General features: G+C 45.9%; 1 protein-coding gene and 1 long non-coding RNA gene across 2 annotated transcripts in view; one reads left to right on the top strand and one right to left on the bottom strand.

Moving 5' to 3' along the window:
• Positions 1-18,316: 18,316 nt before the first annotated feature.
• RGS2 (regulator of G protein signaling 2) lies at positions 18,317-21,272 on the bottom strand. The gene is made up of 5 exons (XM_042029877.1): positions 21,139-21,272; positions 20,882-20,983; positions 20,719-20,780; positions 19,688-19,854; positions 18,317-19,308 (listed from the first exon to the last, which is right to left on the bottom strand). Exons 1-5 carry the CDS (start codon positions 21,243-21,245, stop codon positions 19,114-19,116), a joined length of 633 nt encoding a protein of 210 aa, XP_041885811.1. The 5' UTR covers positions 21,246-21,272; the 3' UTR covers positions 18,317-19,113.
• Positions 21,273-21,815: 543 nt separating this feature from the next.
• Positions 21,816-24,099, top strand: part of LOC121665537 — a 126,877-nt gene continuing 124,593 nt past the window's right edge. The window contains exons 1-2 of the long non-coding RNA XR_006016380.1: positions 21,816-21,915; positions 23,141-23,219. This is a non-coding gene — a long non-coding RNA (uncharacterized LOC121665537). The remainder of the gene's footprint in view (positions 21,916-23,140; positions 23,220-24,099) is intronic.

Raw genomic sequence — 24,099 nt, 5'->3', positions numbered from 1 at the left:
ACTAGCAAGAGTATCAATATGTACCATTTCTGTTGGAAAAATAAGAAGTATTTGGTTCAAAATATTGGTTCTATTGGTTACATTTAAACTCTTTTGAAGTCAATAGTGAGAATCTACTGATCCTACTGCAAGATGAATTATTCCAGTGCAAACTTTCAGAGCTACTTATCTAGAAGAAGCAGACTCTCAAAACCAGAGACAAAATACCACATTTAATGCACATATTTACTCTTTGTGCACTGAGCACAAAGAGAAGGGCACAGGGCCAGGAGAGAGATAAGGTAACTTCTATTTTATGCTATGAAATTGCGTCTGACATCGCTATTTGTGAACAGCGTAAATGAGTCTGAACGCTCTGGGGAAGTGATTAAGAAGGGATGTGTGCTGTTAGATGTACAGCTGATGGCAGAGGACGTCCCCCGTACTTTCTGCACTGCACAGAGGAGGAAGGAAGGGCAGGCTGCACGAAAGCAGTGACAAGCTGTCAGGATTTCCTCCCTGAGAACTTCTGGTGAACGTACAGAGCATTGTGTGTTACGCAGGTATTGCATCAGTGCGTACAAGATACAGGTACATCTGTGACAGGAAAACGTAATCATGGGTGCAAAACTGGGCATGCAAAAGAAATGCTTGAATTATGGTTGCTCGTAAAACTTTGCTTAGTCTTCCATCTAGAATTGAAGTGCTGCTTTGATTTCCAGAGACATTTTAAATGCACGCTGCTGTCCTAGTTTGGGCAGGGCTGTGGTCAGCTTGTACTCCCGTCCCTGTGCAGATCATTCACAGGTAGGTGACATACGAAATCCACATGCAACTGGTATTTTTTGGTGCCCTTGTGCATTCTCTAGTTTCTGTGTGGCTTTGCTGTTGCACAGAACGTCTATAAACATAACCCACAGTCACCTTTTGTACTTTCTCATTTTCTCCCCAAACAGGAATGGTCTGGTCTGGACTTTGCAGTAATCTCTGATGTACAGGCAATCTATCTCCAGTGATGCAGGGAAGGAGCCACAACCTCTGTCAGTGATCGGGGCTGGCTGGCAGGAGGAGGTGAGGCTTCTGCCCAATATTTAAAGGCAAAAGTGCAAAACTTGGCAGAGATCAAAGGGGCTCAGTTATTCACTTAACACAGGCGAGAACCTTCTGTGGTTGCAGGACAGTGTCAGATCCAGAGCACCCAAAACAAAACCTGCATTTCCATCAGGTAGGATGGAAATGTCTTTTTACCTTGCAGTCCAGTGGCTTGCAGCACTGCTGTCTTCATGTCCCACAGGAACCAGCTCTTTCAGCTGCTATCAAACTTTTCAATCACTTTGAAATTCATCTGTGAAGCAACTCCTCTGTGGAGCCCAGCAGCAAAGAGCAAATTGGCTTTGGAGACCTTTCTCATAGCACTTCACTAAACTATCTCAGAGATTTGTATGTGACACTGGCAGTTTCTCCGAAAGAATAATCAAAACGCCTCACAGTGTTTAAGGAAAATATGGCAAGAATTTAAGTCTTCTGTTAGAAAAGTTGATTGTATCATTCCTCAGAGAATTTATTTATAAACAGTGTTGTCGTACATTAACTTCTTGTGCACCCAGTCCCACCCGATCCTCTTTCTGTCTCTTGAAATGTTTAGATAGAAAATACAAATATATCTTATAATGCTTACTTATTGTCTGCCTCTTGCATTTACAAAGATGCAACCAGGTTTAGAGTTAAACTACAGCGCTTGTTTAAAAATGTGCTGTTTCAGGGACTCTTACGTAAAATGTTTGAGTTCTGGGCTCTGCTTGGACTTTATTTTTTCTTTCTCCAAATTTTTCATTGTCCTGTCATCAACATGGAGGAAAGATGTGCGATCAAAAAGAGATATAAGCCCAACATATTTAGGTCAGTGACATCTGTGTGCTCAGCTCCTAAACCCACACAGATGCAGGTGTGAGGACAATACACTTCAGGAAAGAGCTGCCTTTACCCTGGGATTGACTCAGCATTTGTAATATCACCCTGTCCAACTCCACAGGTTGTCTCTGGAAGCCAGAATAATGTGCTGCTAAATGTGAGTAATGCTATTTGCATCCAGCTTGTGGTAAGAAAAAAACCAAACCAACTCTCCAAAAACCCTGAAAACCTTCAGGCCCTAAAAACATTTAGAACTACACACACACACACACAAAAAAAAAAAAAAAGAAAAACAAACAAACAAAAAAAAACCAGAAAACCAAACAAAAAAACCCCAAAACCTCATTGTTGGGGCCTCACGCTGATTGCACTGAATTAAGTACAAGGTGTTGCTGCGACGGACGCAAAGGCGTTGCGACGCTCTCCGGGTAGGTGACAAACGCAGCAGCCCGTTTCGTTTCTGCGCTAATTGCGCAACCACTCCTTTGCCATCATCGAGGCAATTCTCGCTGCTCTTGCAGCAGAGTCTGCTGCTCCTCCTGCCCCTTGTGCCCCTGGGAACTGCTGTCCCTGCTGCTGGTGGCAGGGGCTGGGATGTGGCTGTCCCCAGCGACAGTGACGGAGAGCAGGGGCTCTTTCACCCCTGGCGCTCACACTCTGGTAGGTGTTTAAGGAACAACGATCCAGTGCCTGTTTCTGGGTGTGTGCACAGCTCCACGCTCGTATATCCCCTCTGCTGTCTGTCTGGAGGTTTTTCCATGATGTGCCTTTATTTTGGCAGTTTCATTTGATTCTCGCAGTCTGAAACACAAGGTTCGTACATCAAAAGGGGATCCCACCCCCGGCTGAGGGGTTATGGCCATAAATGGTATTTAGATTTATAAACCGAGTAAAACTGTTGCTATTTTAAGACGATGCTGCCAGAAGGCTGGCTCTGACCTCTAGGTCTAAATAATAATTTTTAAATGTTCCACAGTGGTGACTCTATCACCCAACAGCAGATTCTCTGTGCTGCAGCAACAGGGGCTCCAGACAAAGGCAATGGCATTGCACCATTTTATGTTAGTCCTAAATGCTCAATAAGAATTAAAAAGTTAAGGCCTCTTAAATAATAAGAAAAAGGGGATTTGGGTCGGGGAGAAAAGTGGGGCTTATTAGCCTTGTAGTGTTTTGTGCTTTTGGAAGTCACATTTCAGCCTTTGCTCTGCAAACACAAGTGCTATAGACATGTTTTAAAAAGAAAATTGAATTAGTTTTGTTTTAAACAACAGCTCCAATAACTGATGGCTCTCATAAAGCAGAAAAGACACCAGAAAAGTTAAAAATGCTGCCCGGATGCAACGTGGTTTTAATCTACATCTCTGGTTCTAAGTCTTAAACTTTCACTTTGTTTTCCTTGCCCAAACCTTGCTGAATAATCTCTCTAAGCATTCCTAAATAGCCAGTTAATTAACATGTCCTGATTGTTTTCTGCCACTGCTCTGGTAGCAGCAAGGAGTTATTTCCTTACTGCCCTGCTTTTACTGCTCCACTCAGGAAGCTGTGTCATGAGGACGTGTCAGTGCCACCGTGCTGACATCGCAGCTGTGCATGATGACATCTCCCAGTGAATCAAAAGGGAAAGGCAAATTACAATATGTGTATCCTGGGGTGCAGCAGTGACTGATATGGAAAATATTAAGAAGTGGCATAATGAGTAGTGTGTGTAGGAGTGCTGGGTGTAAGTGGGGCTTCACTAAAAAAAACATGTGCCATCTCACACAAGTAAGATTGGGTAAGTCTTAAATCGACAGAGTGAGAACAAAGACTGCACCTCAGCTTTTTGGCCTGGCTTATGCGAGCAGCAAATCAAGCAAGCACGGAGCATCAGGTTTCTATTTTAAACCAAACATTCCTTTCGGTTTTGTGCAGAATGGTGTGTGAGCCGTGAAGGGTGCACCTTTGTCCAGTGCGTGTGATGCTGGGGACTGGATGTGAGTCCGCGCTCCTGTTGGCTGGAAGCGTGGGAATGTGCACAGGTACCGCAGTGTAAATAACCCCTTCACGCTCGGGGGAACGTGCAGGTAAGGTGTAATCACTTGTTAAGCACCCCGGTGTGGCTCTCAGCACGAGAGGTTATCAGAGCCTACTCGGCGGGTCAGGCTCCGGGAGCAGAGCAAACAGCTCCTGTGGGAACGGTGCACGCAGGTTCAGCACCGTGTGCCTGCAAGTATTTGACAGCTCTGAGTTACCCCTTCACCCTTCTCTCAACCACGTAAGTAGTTGGAAGTGATGAACGGCTTTGGCACCAAGCCCTGCCACCCTCTCTCACACCAACCGAGCACTGATACTTGAGACACCGCTGTGGAAGGGGATGCAGGAGCCTGCTCCCTGTCTGTGCCAGGAATGCTAGAGCTGGCATCCCGCTGGGGGTGAGGACGTGTGGGCAAGAGGGTAGCATTGCAACACCCTAAATATAGATGGGAAGTCCCCAGCTACGCTGCTGTGGGACTGCATTCCAGTCTCTGACAATAGCACACGATTGTCAGACCGCATTTTTGCAGCATAGTACTGGGTTTGCCTCTCTTTAAAGTGCCTTGTGCTGTGCTCTTCAAGCCCTGGGTGTGCGAGCAGCATTGGCGTAATATAGAAACACACCCCTGATGGGCAAGTAGCTTGGTTTTGGAGAGTCTGTGATGTTAAATAGGCTTGACCTGGGCTCCTGCAGTGATAATGCAGAAAGAGAACTTTTAATCACACTGATTTTTCTACCATTTGTGAATAGCTGCTTTTTTGCCCCTTCCTTGGCTGCAGAATTCAGCAACTGGCAGCACTGGCTGTGTGTGCCTGCAAGAGTGTACGGGAGGGGCAGGGAAAATATGAAGCTCCTATGTCCTGATTACAACCTCAGCAAAAGTGTTGAGAAGCTTTTCAGCTTTGCTTTAACTCATTCCTAGATCCTCATGGCAACTGATCCCTGTAACTCTTAGGGGTGCTCTGCACAGTGGCACAAATCCCTGCTCCTTGTCTTACTCAGCATAGCTGAAGGGAGCAAAGACAAGATGATCCCTCTCTGTTTGTGCTCCGACTGCAAGCCACTGCCTGGATATCTGTTGCAAGCAGCCCATCAGCTCTAGTAATCACTCAGACTAGTTTGGGGCTTTTTTTTTTTTTTTTTTTTTTAATCTAGCCAGTCATATCTTAGGGCTGTTGATACTTTCGACCTCTGGATGATCCAGAGCATAATTACAGAGTGTGCGAGGACGTGTTCCCTCTTGTTTGTTTTAGATCTGCCTCCCAGCAGATGCGGTTGGGTGCCAGACGCTTCCCGCATTGTGTGAAGCAGGGAGAGTTTGTTTTGTTGGTTTTTTTTTTTTTTTTTTGACTTCTCTGCACTATTTGCAAAATTATAAATAGGCCCCTCTGACACCTTTTCTTCTTGGCTTAAAATATTAAACCCCTTCAAAACTGGCTGTTGGGGAACAAGGTGTGAAATCCTTCTTGAGGACAGATCCTCTGCTGTGGAGGTCTGGGAGCCCTTGGCACAAGAGCCCTCTGCACTCCCTTGGACGACAGAGACCTGAGGCCAAAAAGAATCTCCCCAGGGACAAGCAACCTTCCTTAGGGTTAGGGTAACAAAGTGAACCACCACCAGCATGCCTTGTTTCTATATGGCAATAGCCTGTACCCAGTTGGCTAGCTGGTTTCTACCCCACCCCCTGCCTTTCCCATAAAAAGCCCCTGTTTCTGCCCCTAGCTAGGGAGCCTTGTCCCCAGCCACCCCTTCACAGGGGCTGCTGGACAATGAAAGCTGCCTCTGGGGAACTGCTGTACAAGGCTCCTGTCTCTCTATCCCCGAGTTCGCCTTGGGTGATTTCACAAAGAGCTGAATCACAAGAGCTGGAATCACTTGTAGCTGGGAAATCGCTACACTTGCTGAAATCGCTTGTTGCCCAGGGAAGCCGGCCACCGCTCCTGGAAGAGTTGTTCCTTGCAGGATGCTCTCTCTAGGAAGGTCGTGGCACACCGGTGCTGACCAGCATCGGACCCCCTGCGATGCTCTGCCAGCTCCCAGAGCAGCGCGGAGATGAACGTGGGTCCGATTTCACAATCCGGGGCTTTCTGCTTCTCGTCCTGTTCCCATGGGCTTTTCTGTGGGAAACAAATCTCTGAAAGGGAAAGTTGTCCACTGTGGTAACAGGATTTCTCTTTAAGTGCTGGCTGCTGAAGGCAGCGGGAGCACAGGGAAGCCAAAATTGCTTTTGAAAGCTGTTCTGATGTCGCCTGGGGATTTTGTACATTTCTCTATTTTCCACCTCCTCCCAGTAACGTATGGCAATAAAATAAGATCTAGTGTTAGGAAATTGCTTTGGAGTTAGCTCGGGTTTGTCCAAGGTTTAAAGTGATTCCTGAATGTTTGTGTTCCTGGAACCTTACTCCACATGAAAGCCCATTTTAGCCTAATGTATTTCCCTGAATAGGCTAAACTAAGTAAGGGCTAAATGACGGCTGGGTACCAGCACCTGAATGTTTCTATCCTGGGCCAAGTACTCTGGCTTATTTTATTCTCCATTAACTATTCCAGCAAATCCTCCAATGAAAAAGATGTTTAGTGAAATTGTGGAAAGAATTAAACCCTTTTTTTTTCCAGTAAATCAAGGCATCACTGTAACCTCACTGAATTGCTTCATATTTTCCCAGACTAAGGGACTGAGAGGATATTTTGGATAGAAAATTCTGTTATGCTGATGTTTATAAATACCAGTCTTTATACCAACCATCTCTTTTTTGCAAAATCCTATACTCTGTTTAAAAGGCATCATTTTAGTTTGAGAAGCAAGAAAGATATAGCAATAACTTCACTTTTTGTAACAAAAGTGTGCCAGCCTTGTTGTATGGCAGAGCCAAGTCAAAGCCAGGGTGTATTTTCTTATTTCTTTTTATGTGTCCCCAAAATGAGGTTTCTCATCTCCATTTCCCACATGCCCACACAGGTGACTGGGCACCCGGGAAGCTGAAGGATTTTTGTGTCACTCACCTATTCCCCAAACTGTAGTTATTAAACATGGTCACCATTTTTCAGGGACAACTTCTCAGCAAATACCTTTCTGGAGGCAAACCCATAAATCTGCAGAGCTGGAAAGCTGATACAGGCTGGTAACAGCAGGTAGAGCAGAGAGAAAAGCTTTTTGATAAGCTGGGGCTGCTCCAGGACAGGAGGATAGGTGCCTCTGCTGCTAGGGCTGCCCCATCGCCACACCACACTGGCTGTGAAAACGTGGTGGGCTCTTCTCCAAGAATTGAAGTTTTAAGTGACAGCTTTGACTACAGTTTGCACATATGCCTAATTAACTCAAAATTAATGGCCCAGAACCTAGTACAATAGCTGTGCTTAATGTTGCAGAAAAACCCCCTCCTTTTTGTGACCAGGGTAGTACTTCTTCCCTGAAAGAGTGTTGGTTAGTCTTGAATATCAAAGGACTGTTGTAAGCATAAGCGTAATGTATACATTTATATTGGTTTTGTTTCTTGTGCCCTTTGTTGAGCCTTTCCTAACATCTGGTATTGCATTTCTTCAATTGTTTTGTCTTTACAGCTTTAATTTTAAAAATAAATAAATAAATAACTCCCTCTTCAATGTGTTCAGCTGCATTCTTACAAATTTCCTGTACAGATGCTCGGATGGAGTAATGAGAAAAGATGAAGTTAACGCTTCTGTGGCTGATTACTTGATTTGCATTTCAGGCTTTTCTGAAAGGCTAAACTTGAGGGGAATATCTATTCAAAAGAGTTGCTATCTCATGTATATGCGGCTGGAGAAATTAAACATCTCTCTGAAACATCTATCAAGAATTGGTCCGTATATATTTCTTTTCCATGGGCCTCGTTGTCTGATACACGTGTTGCAGTATCCCTGCTGTAACAACGTATGTCTTATTTTAATATTAATGATACTTGTATTTTAAACACAGTCTTTGCAGATTGTAACTCCTGTCCAAGCACTAGCTGACAGGTGGATATATCAGTCCTTGAAGTGAATGTGATGATTTCCCTTGGCACCAGACCTAGCTATTAATCAATAACTTGGATATATTACACAACGCCAGTCAGAAAGAAAAATGCTTTAAACCACCTCCAGGGTGCTCAGGTGTCTTGTAATGTAACTCACTGTGCTTTATTTTGGATCTAAATCAAGAGCAGTACCTGTTAGCCTTTTGTATCAGAGACTTTGTACAAGGGCATGTAGTGACAAGGGAAAATGGCTTTAAACTGAAAGAGAATAAGTTTAGATTAGATGCTACTGTGAGGAGGCCCTGGCATAGGGTGCCCAGAGAAGCTGTGGCTGCCCCTGGATCCCTGGAAGTGTCCAAGGCCAGGTTGGACAGGGCTTGGAGCAGCCTGGGACAGTGGAAGGTGTCCCTGCCCACGGCAGGGGGTGGAAATGAGATGATCCTTAAGGTCCCAACCCAAATCATTCTATGATGCTATGACTAATGAGGGAAATTTTTGAAGATGAGACTTCCCAGCAGAGCTGTAGGTCTTGGAGCACTTGATCCTCACCCTGGAAGAAAGCAAGAGGGCATTACTGCAGGTGTGACGTGACTGAGGTGATGTTGGCTGAACTTCCAACACCAGTTTCAGACAAAACCTGGCTTCTTGCAAAAGGTTAATGGGAAATGTAAATGCTGCCTGCGTGAGGAATCTATTTTGGAGAACACCAGATGCTCCCCCTGGGAGGAAGGCGGCGGCTGCCGAGGTTAATGGAAAGAAAGTTGTGCTGCAGCTCAAGATGTGCCCGTCAGCAACTGCCGTCATTTGGTGCTATGGAAAAGCTACATTTCAAAGACATTTCAAACCAGAAACCTGGCTCCAAGGTCATCTCACAGCTATTTTCTCTCCATCACATCCAGCTCTTAGTGACCAAGGACAGATTGGGTTCTTTCTTCATGAAAGGATGACAGAGGGAAAAAGATATCTGATATTGCTGACTTCATTTACTCCTGCCAAGGAGAAAATGCGGGTGAAAAGGATTCCCTGAGTTTTGCAATACTGCAGCTATGGCAGTAAATAGAAACAGTAGCTGGGGAAGATAGCAAGAGTAGAAATCATTATCATCAGTCTTCAGGCTCTGGGAAAGGGAAATAACCTGCTACGTCAACTTATCCAAGACTTTTGGCATTCCTGAAAATACATCAGGGATCAATCACAGCACTTCCTTGCTTCATCCCTATTCTCAAGTAATATGTCCCTGCCTCTTTTGGAGAGATTAAAGTAGGAAGTATAGGTTAGTTAGGAACACACATGTGCTGTAAATAAAACTTCCTTGAAACTTGAGCAAATTTAGGTGCGAGTTGAAGCTGTTCAGGCAAGAGCAGTTAAAGCCTTTGCTTTAATCAGAATTGTTTGGCCCCAGTCAAAATACGGTAACTACAGTCAATAATAACATCAGCTTCAGCTGCTGCTGCTGAGCTGTGCCTGCTGCCAGTAAACTACTTTCTGTGTTACGGGCAGTGCCTGAGAGGGGCAGAGTGTTTATAAACTCCACAGGAAGAAAGATACAGCAACACAGTAAGTTAGAACTAACCCTCATCTCAAATATACTGGATCCTTGAGCAAATCAGTATGATCCTAACTAGTTTGGGAAGGTATCACTGCTTGGTGAAAGCAGGAAAAAAAGCCGGCTACTTTAATCACTTAAAACAGTGTCCTGGCAGCAGATTTGTAGTCTGACATTTTCCTTATGAAAATCAATACACTGTAGGCAGTGTTCCCTATGCCATAACAGCGTGAGTTTTACTTGTTCTGGAAACTGCGCTCGTCATCAGAAAGCCACTAAATAAAGGAAGAAGTACTGCTGGAAGATATGAATTTGCATCAGTGCTTTTCCAGCTCTGTTTGGAAGGCAGGTAGGCTGCTTTTGGAAAAGGCTGGTGATGTTCTGAGCAGCTTTGTCCATTGACACTTTTGCCCATTTGCATTATATCAGTGACTCAGATCAGGTCACGTTACAAATGTACTAAAATTATTTCCATGCCATAATTGAACCTTGTGCCTCCCAACCAGACTGTTAAGCGTCAGTAGGTGCTCATGTGATCTGTAACATGAAATTATTTATTGGATGATAAACCAGCCAACCAGCCTTTCTGTTCCCTAATGAATGACCCGAGCTGCCCCTTCCCTGTTTGGACAACACCACATTCACAGCTTTGCTGGTGATATCCTCCATTTCAGCTGCTCCCACAGTCTGTAAATATCTCCTGATGTGCCGCCCTGTGACCAGTCTGGCTGGGTTATCAAGGAAGGAGGGGCAGAAAAACAACATTGCTTTTCCAGATGAATGGTATTTCTTGTGAAGATGCACCAAAGGAAGGTGGAGGTGCAGTCTAAAGGGAAAAGTATGACAAAGCAGTGATGAGGGACTTGAACCTCAACGTCACTCAACCACACCTTCCTGTATCTCAGGCCATGTCTCACCAGTGTGTCCCTCTCTTCCCTGTCACCCTTGTTTAGCATCTGCGTGGCTGCAGGCTAAGTTGGATCAGTGGTCTGATTCCATGGAAAAGAAATTCACCAAAAAAAGAACAGTTTCCTGCCTGACCAGCTTGCTCATCCAGCTCCACAGCAGCTGCACAGCTGCTAAATCAGATGCAAGGGCAGCGAGGGACGTGCAGGGGCGGGGGAGTGTGACAGTGTGACTGTCCTGGTCTCGGGAAAGCAGCTGCTCCTGGTACGTCAGAGCACAGCATAACACGAGAGCCATATCCTTCATTTGGCTGAGCAGAATTCCCTGAATCCATCCTTTCCCAATGGAAAGCTCACTGAGGAATGCTGATTCTGTCCCAGCACAGGCATATCCTGTGCCCTGTCAGTCCCCCGGTGTGGTGGGACTGGGGAGGATGTGAGCAAGCAGCTGTCACCCAGCTGGTGATGTCACTCCAGGTCCTTCGATACACATGTTAACAACGTGGTGAGATTTAAAAGAAGCTGCTCCAATGTGGCTGGTTTTGGTAAACCGCTATTAAAATAACCCTGTGTATTCATTTGTGGTTGTGTCAGTTCTACAAGTGGCTTGTTCCAGGAAAAAGTAATTTGGGCCACACTAATTCCCACAGGCACAAGCTATGCTTTGTTGTCAGCAAAGCAGTTCCATTATTTCTACCCTTGCATCATTTCTACCCTACTCAAGCTCCCCTTGATTTAAAGGAGGGAATATTTCCTATCTGCTGCCAATCTGCTATCAGCTACTTCCATGCTTCCTTAGTGACAGTTCTTCCACACTCCTCTATTGTCCATGGCACTGAGACCTCATGCAAACCCTGCAGCTGATATGTTCTTTGCTTGTAAATAGGACTTTGTTCCCCTCATATTTGTTTGTTTCTGGTGGCATTGATTCGTGGTCCTCTGGTTGTCACCAGCAGCACCTGCCTGAGTCCACCTTTCCCCCAGGCAGCTGCAGGGCAATGCTCCACCATCCTGCGCTTACTCGGAGGAGCTGCTGCCATCTTTGGACATTATTTCCTAGTTTGTTGCCTTGTTGATGAGTGTCATCATTTTTAGTCACTTACTATTTCCTAGTGGAAAATATGTCCCACAGGGACTCCTCTCTGAGTCTATGCTAATTCTACCTGTTCATGTGGGAACAGGGGATGACTCTCATCCTGAACCTGACCCAGAAACCTTCACTCAGTGGTGATTCATGGGGCTGAAGCAAATGCTGGGCAGGTTGTTCCCCTCATAGGGGCCAGCCATCCTCTGCAACGTCCTGTTTTGTCCATCCTGCCAGCCACGTGGCTGGTGTGGCGGGAGTGCTCTGTCTTCCCTAAGAAAGCCACTTCCTGTGCCAAGGGTGCTCGTCTTAAATCCCGGTGCTCCTGTAATTAGGCTAGGCTGCTGGGCTGGACTCATACTGCTGTTCTAAAAGCGTGCCAGTGACTGCTTCAGGGTGTTTCAGAGAGACTCACCGTCCTCTAGGGTTTCTAGGTGCTATTTTTGGGAGCTGGCTATTACAACCTGATTACGGGTATAATCCCTGCTTTGCTGTTTCAGTTATACTGCAAGATATAACTTAGTTATATATTATATATATATATATATATATATATATAACTAAAGTCTTCTGGGTGCTGTAGATCGGTGTAATTGCCTTGCACAAAGCTGAGGAGCTGTATTTAGTATTTCCTAATATGTCATTCTAGCTCTTATTTATGTTCCTTAACTAACAATCAGTGCTTTGGTTTCCCTACCTCTATCACAGAGTGAGGCCATGGGGGTGAACCAGGGATGTCCAGCCCCTTGTTCAAAGGAGGCTGGAGAAGGGCTCTGGTTACCCCTGGGTGCAGCACTGGTGGTCAGCTGGGCAATGGCGAGCTGGTTTTCCCTCTGCAAACTCTTATCTCTGCACAGAGCAGGAGTTCTGGGGTTATTTGGCACCAGATCCGACACCTTGCTCACACCCTTGATGAACACCATAAAAAACTGACTTTGCTCAAGTAGGCTTTACGTAATAATTAGTCTGGGTTAAATACAGCAGGCATGCTGCAGGACAGGTGCATTAGCCAAGATGTGGGCTGCAAATCATGTAGTTGCTGCTTGCTGCTCCTTTCGATGCTAAGCATTGTCATTAGTTTGTTGCCCTGATAAATGTTTGGTTTTCTCACAGGAATGAAACTACCAAAAGAGATTAACTGTGGTGTCCAAGAGAGCTGATAAAGAAATATATTTCTTCCTATTCCAGCCATGAAAAGGGAAGGCACGTGAAAACCCCTTTCAGGAGGTTCTCCCAAATTAGCAACCTTGAGAAAAAACATACAAAGAGATTTGCTGAAGTGTGAGGTGTAGGTACCTTCTCCAAAAGTTACAGGGCAGGAGCACACCAAGAGACCTTTTGGTGGGCAAAGGCTGCTTGTTCCAGAGCACAGTGCGGTTTACACCACTGTGATTTTTTTGTTTTTGTAAGGAAACACACAAAAGGAGAAATTGCTTACAAGTGTGTTTGTGTTTCAGAACACCACACTTCAGGAAAATTGTGGGCTCTCGTATTTCCTCAAACAGCTACAAGACAGCTACGCAGCTTCTCACAGCCAGCTCTGCACAGCACCTCATTTTTCCCTCCAACAAAAAGAAGCCAGGAGCCTTTATTGGGAATATTCTGTATATTTGCTGTAGTGACCTATGCATTCACACAGGCATCACACAGGCCTGTTGCAACACGCATAATCTCTGCAGCATCACAGAGCTGCAGCCAGTGGGATCGTGTCACTGCGTCACTCCACCCTGACCTCCACAGAGCTCTGTGACTCTCTGCTCCTGAAGTCACGGCTGATCTCTGCCTCAGCTCTCAACTGTGACCCATTTACGCTGCACATTTATCTGGCATTTTTGTCTTGAAGGGATGCTGCTGCCAAGTGAGCTGACCTCTCCTTTTGTAAACAGAAGGACCCTGCTCCCAAAGCCAGCAGCCTGCGCAGGGGACAAGGGGAAAAAATGACATCGTGGTGTGCCAATGGCACTGAAGGCAGCTGAAGAGTGCTGTCTGGCCTGGCAGTCACTCCTCCCCATGCTCTGACGCCTGGACCCAGCCCACAGCAGGTATCAGGGACAGCAAACAGCAGGAACCAAGGACAGGAGACAGCTCAGCTCTGCAAACAGCCGTGCTCAGGCTGGGCAGGTGCCAGGCAGGGCAGCCACATGCGGCACAGAATCTCCCTGACGCAGTACAGAGCCTGCTGAGAGCGGGGAACCCTCCAAGATCTGCACATGCCACAGCTGTGATGGCCCTGGGACACTGGGAACGGCTCTCCCCCAGTGCCCCTTTGCCTCCCAGGCTCAGCCCCATCAGCTCCACCTGGTCCCAGGGAACCCAGTAATCCCACGGACCTTTAAAAGCAATAGTCAAATCAAGAGGGTGCCAGCACAGCCCCTCTACCATGCTCCTGGTATTCCCATTTCCCTTGGACACCCCCAAAGGCAAAGAAACACACCAGCTCATTAAATAGCCTGCTCTGCTCCCGAATGCCTTTTCCATATTGGACAGCCGACTTTCCGAGCCCTATAAATACCATATTAGTCCCACGTCCCTGGAAGCCCAAAGGCAGGCTCCCATCCAAAAAGCCACCAAGCTGCTCTCTAGTCTAAATCCGTAATGCAGAAACGCAACTTATTCCATGAGATCCCAAGTGGGAAACCTGGCTGGGGAACATAAGTACTAATTTATGTCAATTAGATTATCTTGAATGGAATATTTAGTATTTTTAATGGAACATTTTTTAATTGCTGCTCATGGGTATTTTGTAGCTGTTGGAAACTCTGATCTAAATGATTATTTTAATGAAAGATTGCCAAAGGACTCACATTCGAAACTCCTACGTAGGATAACAGCGGGACTGTTTTCCCTGGGCTGGCCAGTCCTCATTTCCCTGTCAGGGCACTCAGGGTAATGCCAATTAGCACAGCTACAGAACTGAATGAGGCCAATTGCTGAGGGTGTTCACCACAAATCCGACTGTGGAGCCTCCTCAGAAACAGTCTGAGCTGATGGGCTCATATGGACAGCACAGGAACCTTCAGAAAAGGACATCTCCGTATTTGTGTCAGGACCCTGAGGACACTAATGGGTTTAACTGCCCTGACCAGTCCCTCCTGTATCCCCACCTGCTGCCCATTGGCAGGGGCTCCATTTAAGCTCAGCCTTGAGGTCCCTCTCTTTACCTCTGCTTGTTGTTGTAGGTGCAGCCTTCCATACAGCTCTTGCTCCCTACACTGCAGGTAGGTCTGTCACCAGCCCTGTCTCTGGGGTGCACCTTGGATTGATGTAGAACCCTTGCTGCTCCCTGGCACATGTTATGTGTGCTGGTGGGATAAAGAAGAATTGTTGGTGATGTTTTGTCACCTGAAGGAAGTTGAATTTGGGATGCTGTCCCAGCTTCTGACCAGTTTTTCCCTCTTGAATCAAGTAAATTAAATCTAGGGGGAAAAAAAATACATTAAGATCCTTAAACTACTTCTAAAGGTCACGTTTCTTCTCTGTTCAAGTTGCCAAATTACAAGGTCTCATCCAAGAAACCCTTCCACACACATACATCCGTGCCTATACAGCCCTTTAAATCGTCATTAGTGACCCCTTTTCCAAAGAGAGAGCTGCAATTTCAAGTGGAGAAGCAGATTGATTGTATTTATAGTCTGGTTTTATCTCTCAGCCAAAATACACAAACCCATGGAGCAGGATCCCCACACTGCCATTTGTTTATTGCATGGCATTGCTTTCCCATTCTCCTGGAGAGGTGAATCATCCTCACTGCTGAGCTCACCCTCTCCAGTCTTTGGGCCACAGAGCACTTGATGAGGGTCAGCAGCCTTGGTGTTGTGCTTTAGGAGGTTAAATGCATTTACATGATGCATTTTGGCAGCATGGAAGATTCTCTTTCAGCTTGTCCTCTGCTGTGGTGTCAGGGCAAGCCCTCCAAAGCCCAAATTGTTGCTGGATTTGGTCAGTTGAAACTCCTGACCTAGTTTCCCAAAATCGTGTGGTTGGCTTAGAAAATCAGATTTACTTTTTTTAAAAAATGATTGTGTAGTCTTTGCATTAAGTTCTGGTTTGGGGAATTACTAGAGAGACTCCAGTTGCAATTTTGCATTTCTCTTCATTGTCATAAAGGTGTTTTTGTTGCACTACACAACTAGGGAAACTGCTTGCCTCTAGCGGCTAGGAAAAACACCAAATATTTTGACACTGTGGTTCAAAAACAGGGATATGTGGATAGTTAGAAGTTGCTGTTATTCCAGATTTGCTGGAGTGTTCCAGCAATTCCAGATCCTCAGACCCCCATGCAGTATCAGGTGTGTTAGGAGGGCATGGGCTGGCAGTGACTTGCTTGGGGTCAGTCTGGGCTCGCTGTGTGGCTGCGCCCAGCTGCTGGGGTGGCCTCCTACAGTTGCCCACTTCTCACTCCTCAGCTTTTTGCAGCATGTCTGTTCCATATAAGCTTGTTTACAGATTTGTCCAGGTTCTGTGCTCCTTTGCAGCTATTCACTGACATCCCTTCTTATTTTTCTGCCTGGGCAGCTCCAGCCCATACCCCAAAGGGAATGTGGGCAGGAGCAGTTTTATAACCTGCTGGAAGCTAAAAAAGGCACGGTGCTCTGGGCAGCTGCTGAGTAGCACCCACACCTTGTCCTGCAGGCCCCCAGCTGTGTCACCCTCCCCTTGCTGTTCCCATGCCAGTCCTGTCCCTGGCATCACAGTGTGTTTGGCAGAGGGCAGCCCGGTGGGACTGGAGGTGTGTGAATGTGGACGGGCTGTGGGGGCAGGAGCAGTTTATTATTTATTATTTATTTATTGTTGCCAGTGGATACTGATACCAGAGTACCAATTTTAACTGCAGCTGTAAGGCTGCCCAGAGGACAGAACCAGCATCTCTTGAAGCAATCATTGGGGTTTTATTTCCACAGGAAATGTTCATAGCAATATCTCAGGTTGCAGTGCTCCCAGTATGTCTGGAGCACTCTGTTTTCTGATCAAACTTACTCCTAGGAATTGGGAAAACAGATCTCTGATTAAAAATGGAAAAGCAGTAATTGGAAGGAACGTTGTGTGTTGGATTTTACTAAAAAGATTTTTTTTCCTGTTGATACACCAGGTTGTTTTGCTGCACAGCTTGGCCTTGGAGCCAGGGCTCACTGGTGCTGCAGACAGACTGTGCCAGGGACTCAGCATGGCTTGGTTGCTTTGCCACCCTGGTGGCACACTCTGTGGCAGCTGCAGAGCTGCCTGCATGGCCTTCCTAATGCTCAGTGCTCATGATTCAAATTTTTACAATACTCCAGGGCAGCCTCAGGCAGGGATGCTGGGCCTTACAGCCCCACTTAATTTCCGCTACATACTGTGCTAGAATTAGTTTAGGCACCTGCTGAAACTAGAAATGTTTCTTTCCTTAAAACCAGACACCAGCAGCGGTTAATTACCACATCCCAAACTGGCACAGTTCAATCTTCACAGAATTATTCCAGCACCAGGTCTGAGTCTTTAATAGGCATACTTCTGGCTATTTTTATTATTTTGTTATATTACAAAAGCAATTATTAGCCCAAATCTCATTTTCCTTGTTAGTAAAAAAAACACGTTGCAAGAACTTATTGGGGTGAGTTTTTCTTGTGCTTTCTTTATGTGGACTTAACTGATCAGCAAATGCAGCTGCACAAGAGCCAGCTCTCACAGCCCCAGAAACAGGGCTATGGCAAGGTGGGGGCTGTACCAAATTAATTTCTGTGTATTGAGCCAGTATGACAGATATGCATATCTCTGTGTGTGCATGTAGAGTCTACTATATGGAGAATCCTTATGGAATCATAGATTGGTTTGGGTTGGAAGAAGCCTTAAAGATGGTCTTGTTCCAGCCCCCCTACCATGGGCAGGGAACCTTCCACTAGACCAGGTTGCTCAAAGCCCTGTCCAGCCTGGCCTTGGGCACTTCCAGGGATAGCATCCACAGTTTCTCTGGGCTACCTGGTCCAGGGCCTCACCACCCTCACAGCAAAGGACTTCCTTCTAATATCTAATCTAATCTACTCTCAGTTTGAATCCATTCCCCTTTTTTGTGTCACTCCTTGCTCTTGTGGGAAGTCCCTCTCCGTCTTTCTTATAGGCTCCCCGCTTGCAATGTGTATATACAGACCTGAAGGAGTTGCTTTTGAACAACTTTTGGATGTGTAATTGAAGTGGAAAATCCCATAGTTAGAATTTTCTTGATGCTTGGAAAAGTGGAGTGCTATAGAAGTGACTGCTGTGGATATATGTGAACTAAGCAATGAAAACTGTGAAACAAGCATTGGAGTCAAAATACCTAGAGCCAATCCCTGAGCAGACCTGAAGCGCAGATGACACAAAGCTAACTAGGGACTGGTTTGGGGAAAAAATAATACATGGAATAACAATGAGCAGTAACTTTCCCACAAGCAACTGTCGCCTAGCTGAGAGTCAAGCACCTGTATTGTACTATTGCCTCTCCTGACTATGCACTTTAGGTTTTGTGATACTAAAGTCCTCCTAAATCCTTTCTGAAGCAGAGATCTTGGGCAGGAACAAGTGCAGTACTATGGGTACCTGTAATCCCAATGGCGTCCTGTGCCCTGCAGCAGCACTGCTGCTCTGTTTGATCTGTCAGCATGTGCAGCTGTATGTGTGCCTTGCATGTCTTAGAGATTGGCTTCACAGACATGTTGGGACAGAGGATGTGGTTGAACATGTCTCCCTGTTAAGCTTTCAAGCTCTGAAGGTTTTTGTTCCGTTGATAAAACCCAAACAAAAACTCAGCTCATAGATTAAGAACTAACTGCTTTAAAATTAGCCCCATTAAGATCTCACCCAGGACCCACAGTCCCTATACACACTGTCTGACACTGGATTCCAGAGTATCTGTGTGTGCAACACAAATTAGGGAACAAAAGAAGCTTTGTATCAAAATAGTTTATTAAAAACAATAAAACTTCACTGAAGCTTGCTGTCTTCAAGACAGAATTATGACATTGCAGCATTGAACACAATCATAATCCACATATAAATATAATACTATACAGCTCCTGTTCGCCTTGGCCAAGTTCTGCCCTCAGTCTGGCCCCACACAGCCCTGCTGACACAACCCAGCCCTGCATACTTTAGCTGCAGAACCTGTTCCTCTGGGAACTGAGTTATTATATCCCTTCCTCCCCTCACAGTGCTGTTACTGTGAGGAGGTTGCACAGAAACCCAGCACAGCCCTTGGCAGCTCGAGGCAGTAACAGAACTGGTGTGAGCACACCGAGCCACCGACAACAGCAGCGCTGGGGGATGTTTAGGAAAAATAAATAGGCAACCAATTACTCAAGTTCCCAGCACTGCCCCAATGCAGAGAGCAGCTTCTGTTCACAAGAAGGAAGCTCTGTCCGGACCTGCCGCATCGCTCCTGGGCCGTGACAGAAGGGCTCCTGCACAGCACACTTCGGTCTAACGTACAGCCAGCTCTCACTGCAGCACTGGCAGAGAAGGGCAGTGCCAGCAGTGGCTGGCACACTTCTGCCATCTCCCCTGAACACCCTCCAACAGCACCACTCTGGGCCATCAGCTCTGCATCAAAGTCAGGATTTGTCCTTGCACCATGGCAAACAGACTGAGCGCTCAGTGCCTCAGCCTTTCAGGTCAGGATGCTGCTCATGAGCTGTGGCTTGGCTTCCTCACCAGCCCAGAGGCTGCTTCTCCCTCCTCTCCATCGCTCATGTGCCCTGGGCTGCTCTGCTGATGGGTGTCTTCTTGCACAGTTCCTGGTAGAACTCAGATTCCAAAAAGCGTGGGTAGGAGTTATTCTCCATTAAGCTGTAAACTCTCTTCTGCGCTGCACTGAAGCAGGTATGGGTGGCGTCCTGAATGTTCTGTGCGATCATGTTCTTGGTCTGGAAGTCTATGTTTATCTGAAATACACAAAGAGGAACATTACTACTGAGAATGGAATTCAACTAAGTGTAATATACAGTACAACTTCTGAAGGGGTGAAAAAGGCAAGATCCTATTACTACAGGGTCAAATTAATGGAGAATTTAAAAAAGAAAATTATTCTTTTGCACAAAGCCAAAAGTAGTTCAGATGTGTCTTTTCTATTAAAATAGAGATTCTCTGCAATGATGCTTGTGCCATTTTCCACCTCAGTGAAAAGGCAGTTGCACTCAGACTCAGACATTAGCAGTGAGGTATATAACAATGCAGTTTGATATCTGTATCCTGAGTTCAAAGAAATAACGGCTGTAAGAATTCACAGAACAGAGCATTTATGTTTAACCAGGTTTTCTTTACCTCTTTGGGAGCCTCCTTTTCAATGAAGTCATTGTAGATTTTCTTTGCTTTCGATGTCAGCTTCTGGGGTGACTTCGTTTTCTTGAAGTCCTCACAGGCCAACCAGAACTCAATGTTCTCTTCACAAAACTCAGACTTCAAAAAAGCTCGGAAAGCAGCAAGACCATCTAAGGAAAGAAAAAAATACTCGCCATCAATTAACTATTTCAGGAATCTTGATTTTACCTGTTGGTCACATCAGTTTCTACCAAAATGTTTTGCTCTAGGTCTGTTATTTTCAGTGACATCATGGCGATAAAAAAATTCCATAATTTATGTTTGCGAACAAATTAACGCTTCAACATTAAAGCTTGGCAGGTTTTACTTTGAGTTTGCCGTTTCTTAGGCAAACACAAAAAATGAAACTATTTCTAGTTGATATGTTTCCTCCTGTGATGCCTGAGAATACATTAAAAAAATCCACTTCTCTCAAGATAAGGTCTCCTCTGTTAACCTTTACACTGCAGTAAATACAACTGCTACAGTACTCTGGAATATTCTTTCAATGGAAAGGATGACTCAAGCTCAAAGAGCAAATAGTAGTATTATTTCTTAGTCTTTTTGCTTTGCTGTTGAATGCTGCTTCTTGTAGAGCTACAGTAAAACCCCAAGATCACTGAACCTGTGTTGCAGAATCCTTCCCACATTACAGGAAAGTGTTTGCCTTGGTTATACAATCTCAGGGAAAAAAATGCCCTTTTCCCATTTGGCAAAGCCAAGCTGATAGGAATGATTCTAGCTACAATGGCTTCAAGAAAAAAAAATCTACTACAATGAGGTATTCTTTGTGTTACTATTATTTTACAATTTAAAAAAGCCACTTCTATGTATTTTGGCTTTGAACTGTTAAAAACATTTAACTTGCAAGACCAGAATCAAAGCTCTTTACATGAGAGCTACAACACTGACATGGAAAGGAAGCAAACTCTTACAGACATATAAACCTCTCCATCCCTTTGCTCCCAAATGTTACTTTTTGAAGAAAAACTTACATTTGTTAGCAAGAAGTTCGTCAAAGGCTTCTGACCACAGCTGGGCTTCTTCAGGGGAAGGTCTGCAGAAAGAGAGGGAGAACATCAGATTACACTGCTCAAGCTTTACTGCCTTTGTAGAACACTTGAGTTACTTAAACAAAGTCTCTCTCTCACAACTTACCTGAAGTAGTTGCGGTGTTTCCCTGCCTTCTTAGATTTCCTTTTATTAGAATTGGCAGAGTTCTGCAGGAAGTAGCTCAGTCTTGTTTTCCAATCTTTAATGCTGGAAGAAAGAAGAGGGAGATGCTCGTTAAAAATGACAGCTCGCAGAGCTTTAGACAGCAGCGCTTTCCCTGAGGCGGCTCCTGCAGCAGGAGTCACGCACAGCCCCTGAAGGCAAGGAACTCGCTTCCCCTCCCTGCGGGCGGGGGGACTCACATCGTTCTCTTCATCCTGCCCTTGTCGGCCTCCTCCGGCTCGCTGCGGCGGCGGCCCCGCTCCATGCGCCCGCCGTGCCGCACCGCCAGCAGCAGCGCGCTCTGCATCGCGCCCCGACCGCGCCGCGCCGCGCCGCGCCCGCTCTTATGGCCCTGCGGCCGGGCGGGGCCGGCCGGGATGGGCTGGGCTGCGGGCGGCACCGAGCCAGGCGCGCCTGCCTGTCTTCCCAGTAGAGCAAAATTTGCCTCTCCTCCGCATCACGTCTCTTTTTCCCCTTTATTTTGTTTTTCCGTATTTCGCGCACCCCCCCCCCCCCCCCCCCCCCCCCCCCAACTCCTTCTTGGAAATCTGTTGGCGTGTCACACCGGCAAAGGGCTGGCTGTCCTTTCCGTCAGCCAGAAATATACCCTGCTCTTCTGGAGGTGTTTGTATTAAGGTTATTCAGATTTTTGAGTGTGGCCAGTACGCGAAAGAGGAAGGACTTAGCCGTATTTCTTCAAAAAAATGAAGTAACCCTAAGTTTGAGCGTACGGTGCTTTTGGTGCGGCCCCTCTGCCAATCCCGGCTGTGGATCCCTTCCACCCCGTGCCTGCACAGGGTTTAGCTCTGTGCGGTGTTGCCACCTACCCGTGAATTGTGTAAATTACCCCTAGCACTGGAAGCTGAAGTTTCACTGCCTTTCTCGAGCCCGCAGCTTGTTGAAAAGGCCATGTGGTCCTTCTCAGCAGTGTCCAGCTGGAGGGTATCATGTCCAAAGAATTTGGATTTAGGAACTATGTGAGTTTCTCTTTAACTTCCCTCTGCTTTTCTGCTCTTTTCTGTGCATGTGTCTTCCTCTCCATAGTACCCTAGAGCCTTTCTTTCCTGCCACAAAAAGCAGTGTTCAGAGAGACTGACTCCCAAAAGCACCGTCTGACTTCAACACAATCACGTAGCATAAATGTCTGATCCTTTTAGGTAATCGCTGTAGCCTTACAACCTCTGCTAGCTGAACGCTCACAAGCTGCACAAAAGCATTTTGCTTTAAATTAGATGTCTGTGGAAAAGGAATGCCATTTAATTTGTGACAGCATTTAAACGACTTTTCAGTGCTGCTGGTTGTACTTTGCAGTATATATTGATGATCTGATAGGAAAATAAAGTTCCAGCCTATAAATTTTACCAAACCGCTTTAAATGATTTTTGTAACAGGTAGCTCTTAGTCCTGTATATGATATGTACGTTTTCTAAAGGGCAATTATTGTGAGGGCGCTTACCATAGGAGAAAGAATGGGAAGAGTAAGGCTCTAAGTGCTGTAAAAGCCTCCGTTCCAGAAACTTTGTGGGGTGAAGTTGCCAAAGCGAAGAGCGGGGCAGGCAGTGCCTGGATGATGGATGGGTGTGTGCTGACTGCCTTCTAGTGCTTCCACTGTCACTGCAGCGCCAGGGCCAGGCGAGCCGTGCAGCTGTGAGCCTGTCAGGACTGCGGGACAGCCTGTGACACTCGGGAACACTGCCCGCACGTGCGAGCCTGGCACAGGCAGCCTTGAAAAACGCAGGGAAACTCAGCCCTGGGCCTTCCCCACGCTGGAGCCTCTGCAAAGGATCAAATGATCTGCAAAGGAGAACAGCACGTTCCCACCTGCCACCGGACTTGCAGATTTCCCCAGTTTGGATGCTGGTTTCGAGTTTCTTTCACCTGGTTCTCAAAGATGAATGGGGGAAAATGTGCCAGCTATTGGCAAGTGGAAAACTTCAGAGTCTAGCAAGCTACAGGAAGGTTTGCTTAAGCAATTACATTTTGGGAGCTTACCTGTAGCACACCAGAGATCCTGCAGATGTTTGAAGCCTGACAAAATGTTTTCTTGGTGATCCTAGAGGAGGCTTGCAAGGGTAGAGCTGGGATATTCCCAGCATCTGCCAAGTTGTAAAGTTGGCAGTAGCCAGCATATGGAAAATTGCAGCATGAATCATGTATTTATCTGATACTTTCTATTTCAAACTTTTTAATTGCTTCTTTCAGAAACCCATAAAATGGAAGTGCCAGTTAAGGAAGGCAGTTATAACATGTGTAACATCTTCCACAAGTGGAAAAAAAGCAGGTAAAAAATTAAGCTGAATATGGAAGTGTGAGGTTAGATGACCTTATAAAACATTCTTGTTGTAACATTTGGTTTAAAAACTACTTAGATTAAAGTTGAATTTTATCAGCTGCATTAGATATATTTTGGGTTATATATTTATTATACTTTTAAAGTTGTGTTTTCCAGTAAAAGAGACACTACAAAATACTTTCTTGCTTCTGGTGTGTTTTCTGGCTGGGACACTTTTCCAGGACATCAATTACACATCTGCACGATAAAATGTGTTTTCCATTTATGTTCAAAGACCAAGAAAAGGCATCTGAGCTTCCACAATGCTGCCAGTATGCTGTGCAAGGATCCAGTCAGGGCTGGGATGGCAGGGAAGAGGCTGCTGGCAGGGGGCTAGCAAAATTGTCCCCTTGAGAGCTTCGCCAGGTGCAGTGGGCATGAAGTGGCCCTGAGTGGCTGCACTGCCTGCAAGAATGTTTGGGCTCACTGAGCAGTTTTAAAGGCACCAAACCCAAATATTACTTCATTTTATCAATTTTTGGTTTTTCAAAGCAAGATGGCAAAATGGCTTGGGTTGTTAGCTTGCCTTTCTGATGGGGAATCTGTTTCACACCAGTGGCACCATACGTTGAATGGGCAAAGGAGATTTGGCATCTCAGCTCTGTCCTGCACTCTCTCTTGCAACAGTATATTGAAAATCTCAGGAAAATTAGGAATTGCAGTTTTAAAGAAAAGCCCCAGATTGCAACTGCAGCACAGGTTCAAGTGTGCTAGTGCAGCACAGTGCATAGTTCTGCTGGAAAATAAGCATCTCCGAGCTGTGATTCCTTTCCTTGGGAATGGGGCTGAGTGACTCCAAGCAGTGCCCAGAGCAGCACTGCAGATCTGC

Source organism: Corvus kubaryi, unplaced genomic scaffold (genome assembly GCF_017639235.1).
Source record: "Corvus kubaryi isolate FWS band 111438036 unplaced genomic scaffold, C.kubaryi_AGA036_p1.0 37334, whole genome shotgun sequence".
In the NCBI taxonomy this organism is placed as follows: Eukaryota; Metazoa; Chordata; class Aves; order Passeriformes; family Corvidae; genus Corvus; species Corvus kubaryi.
The sequence above is the reverse complement of the archived record's forward strand: the minus strand, read 5'-3'. Positions and strand labels throughout refer to the sequence as shown.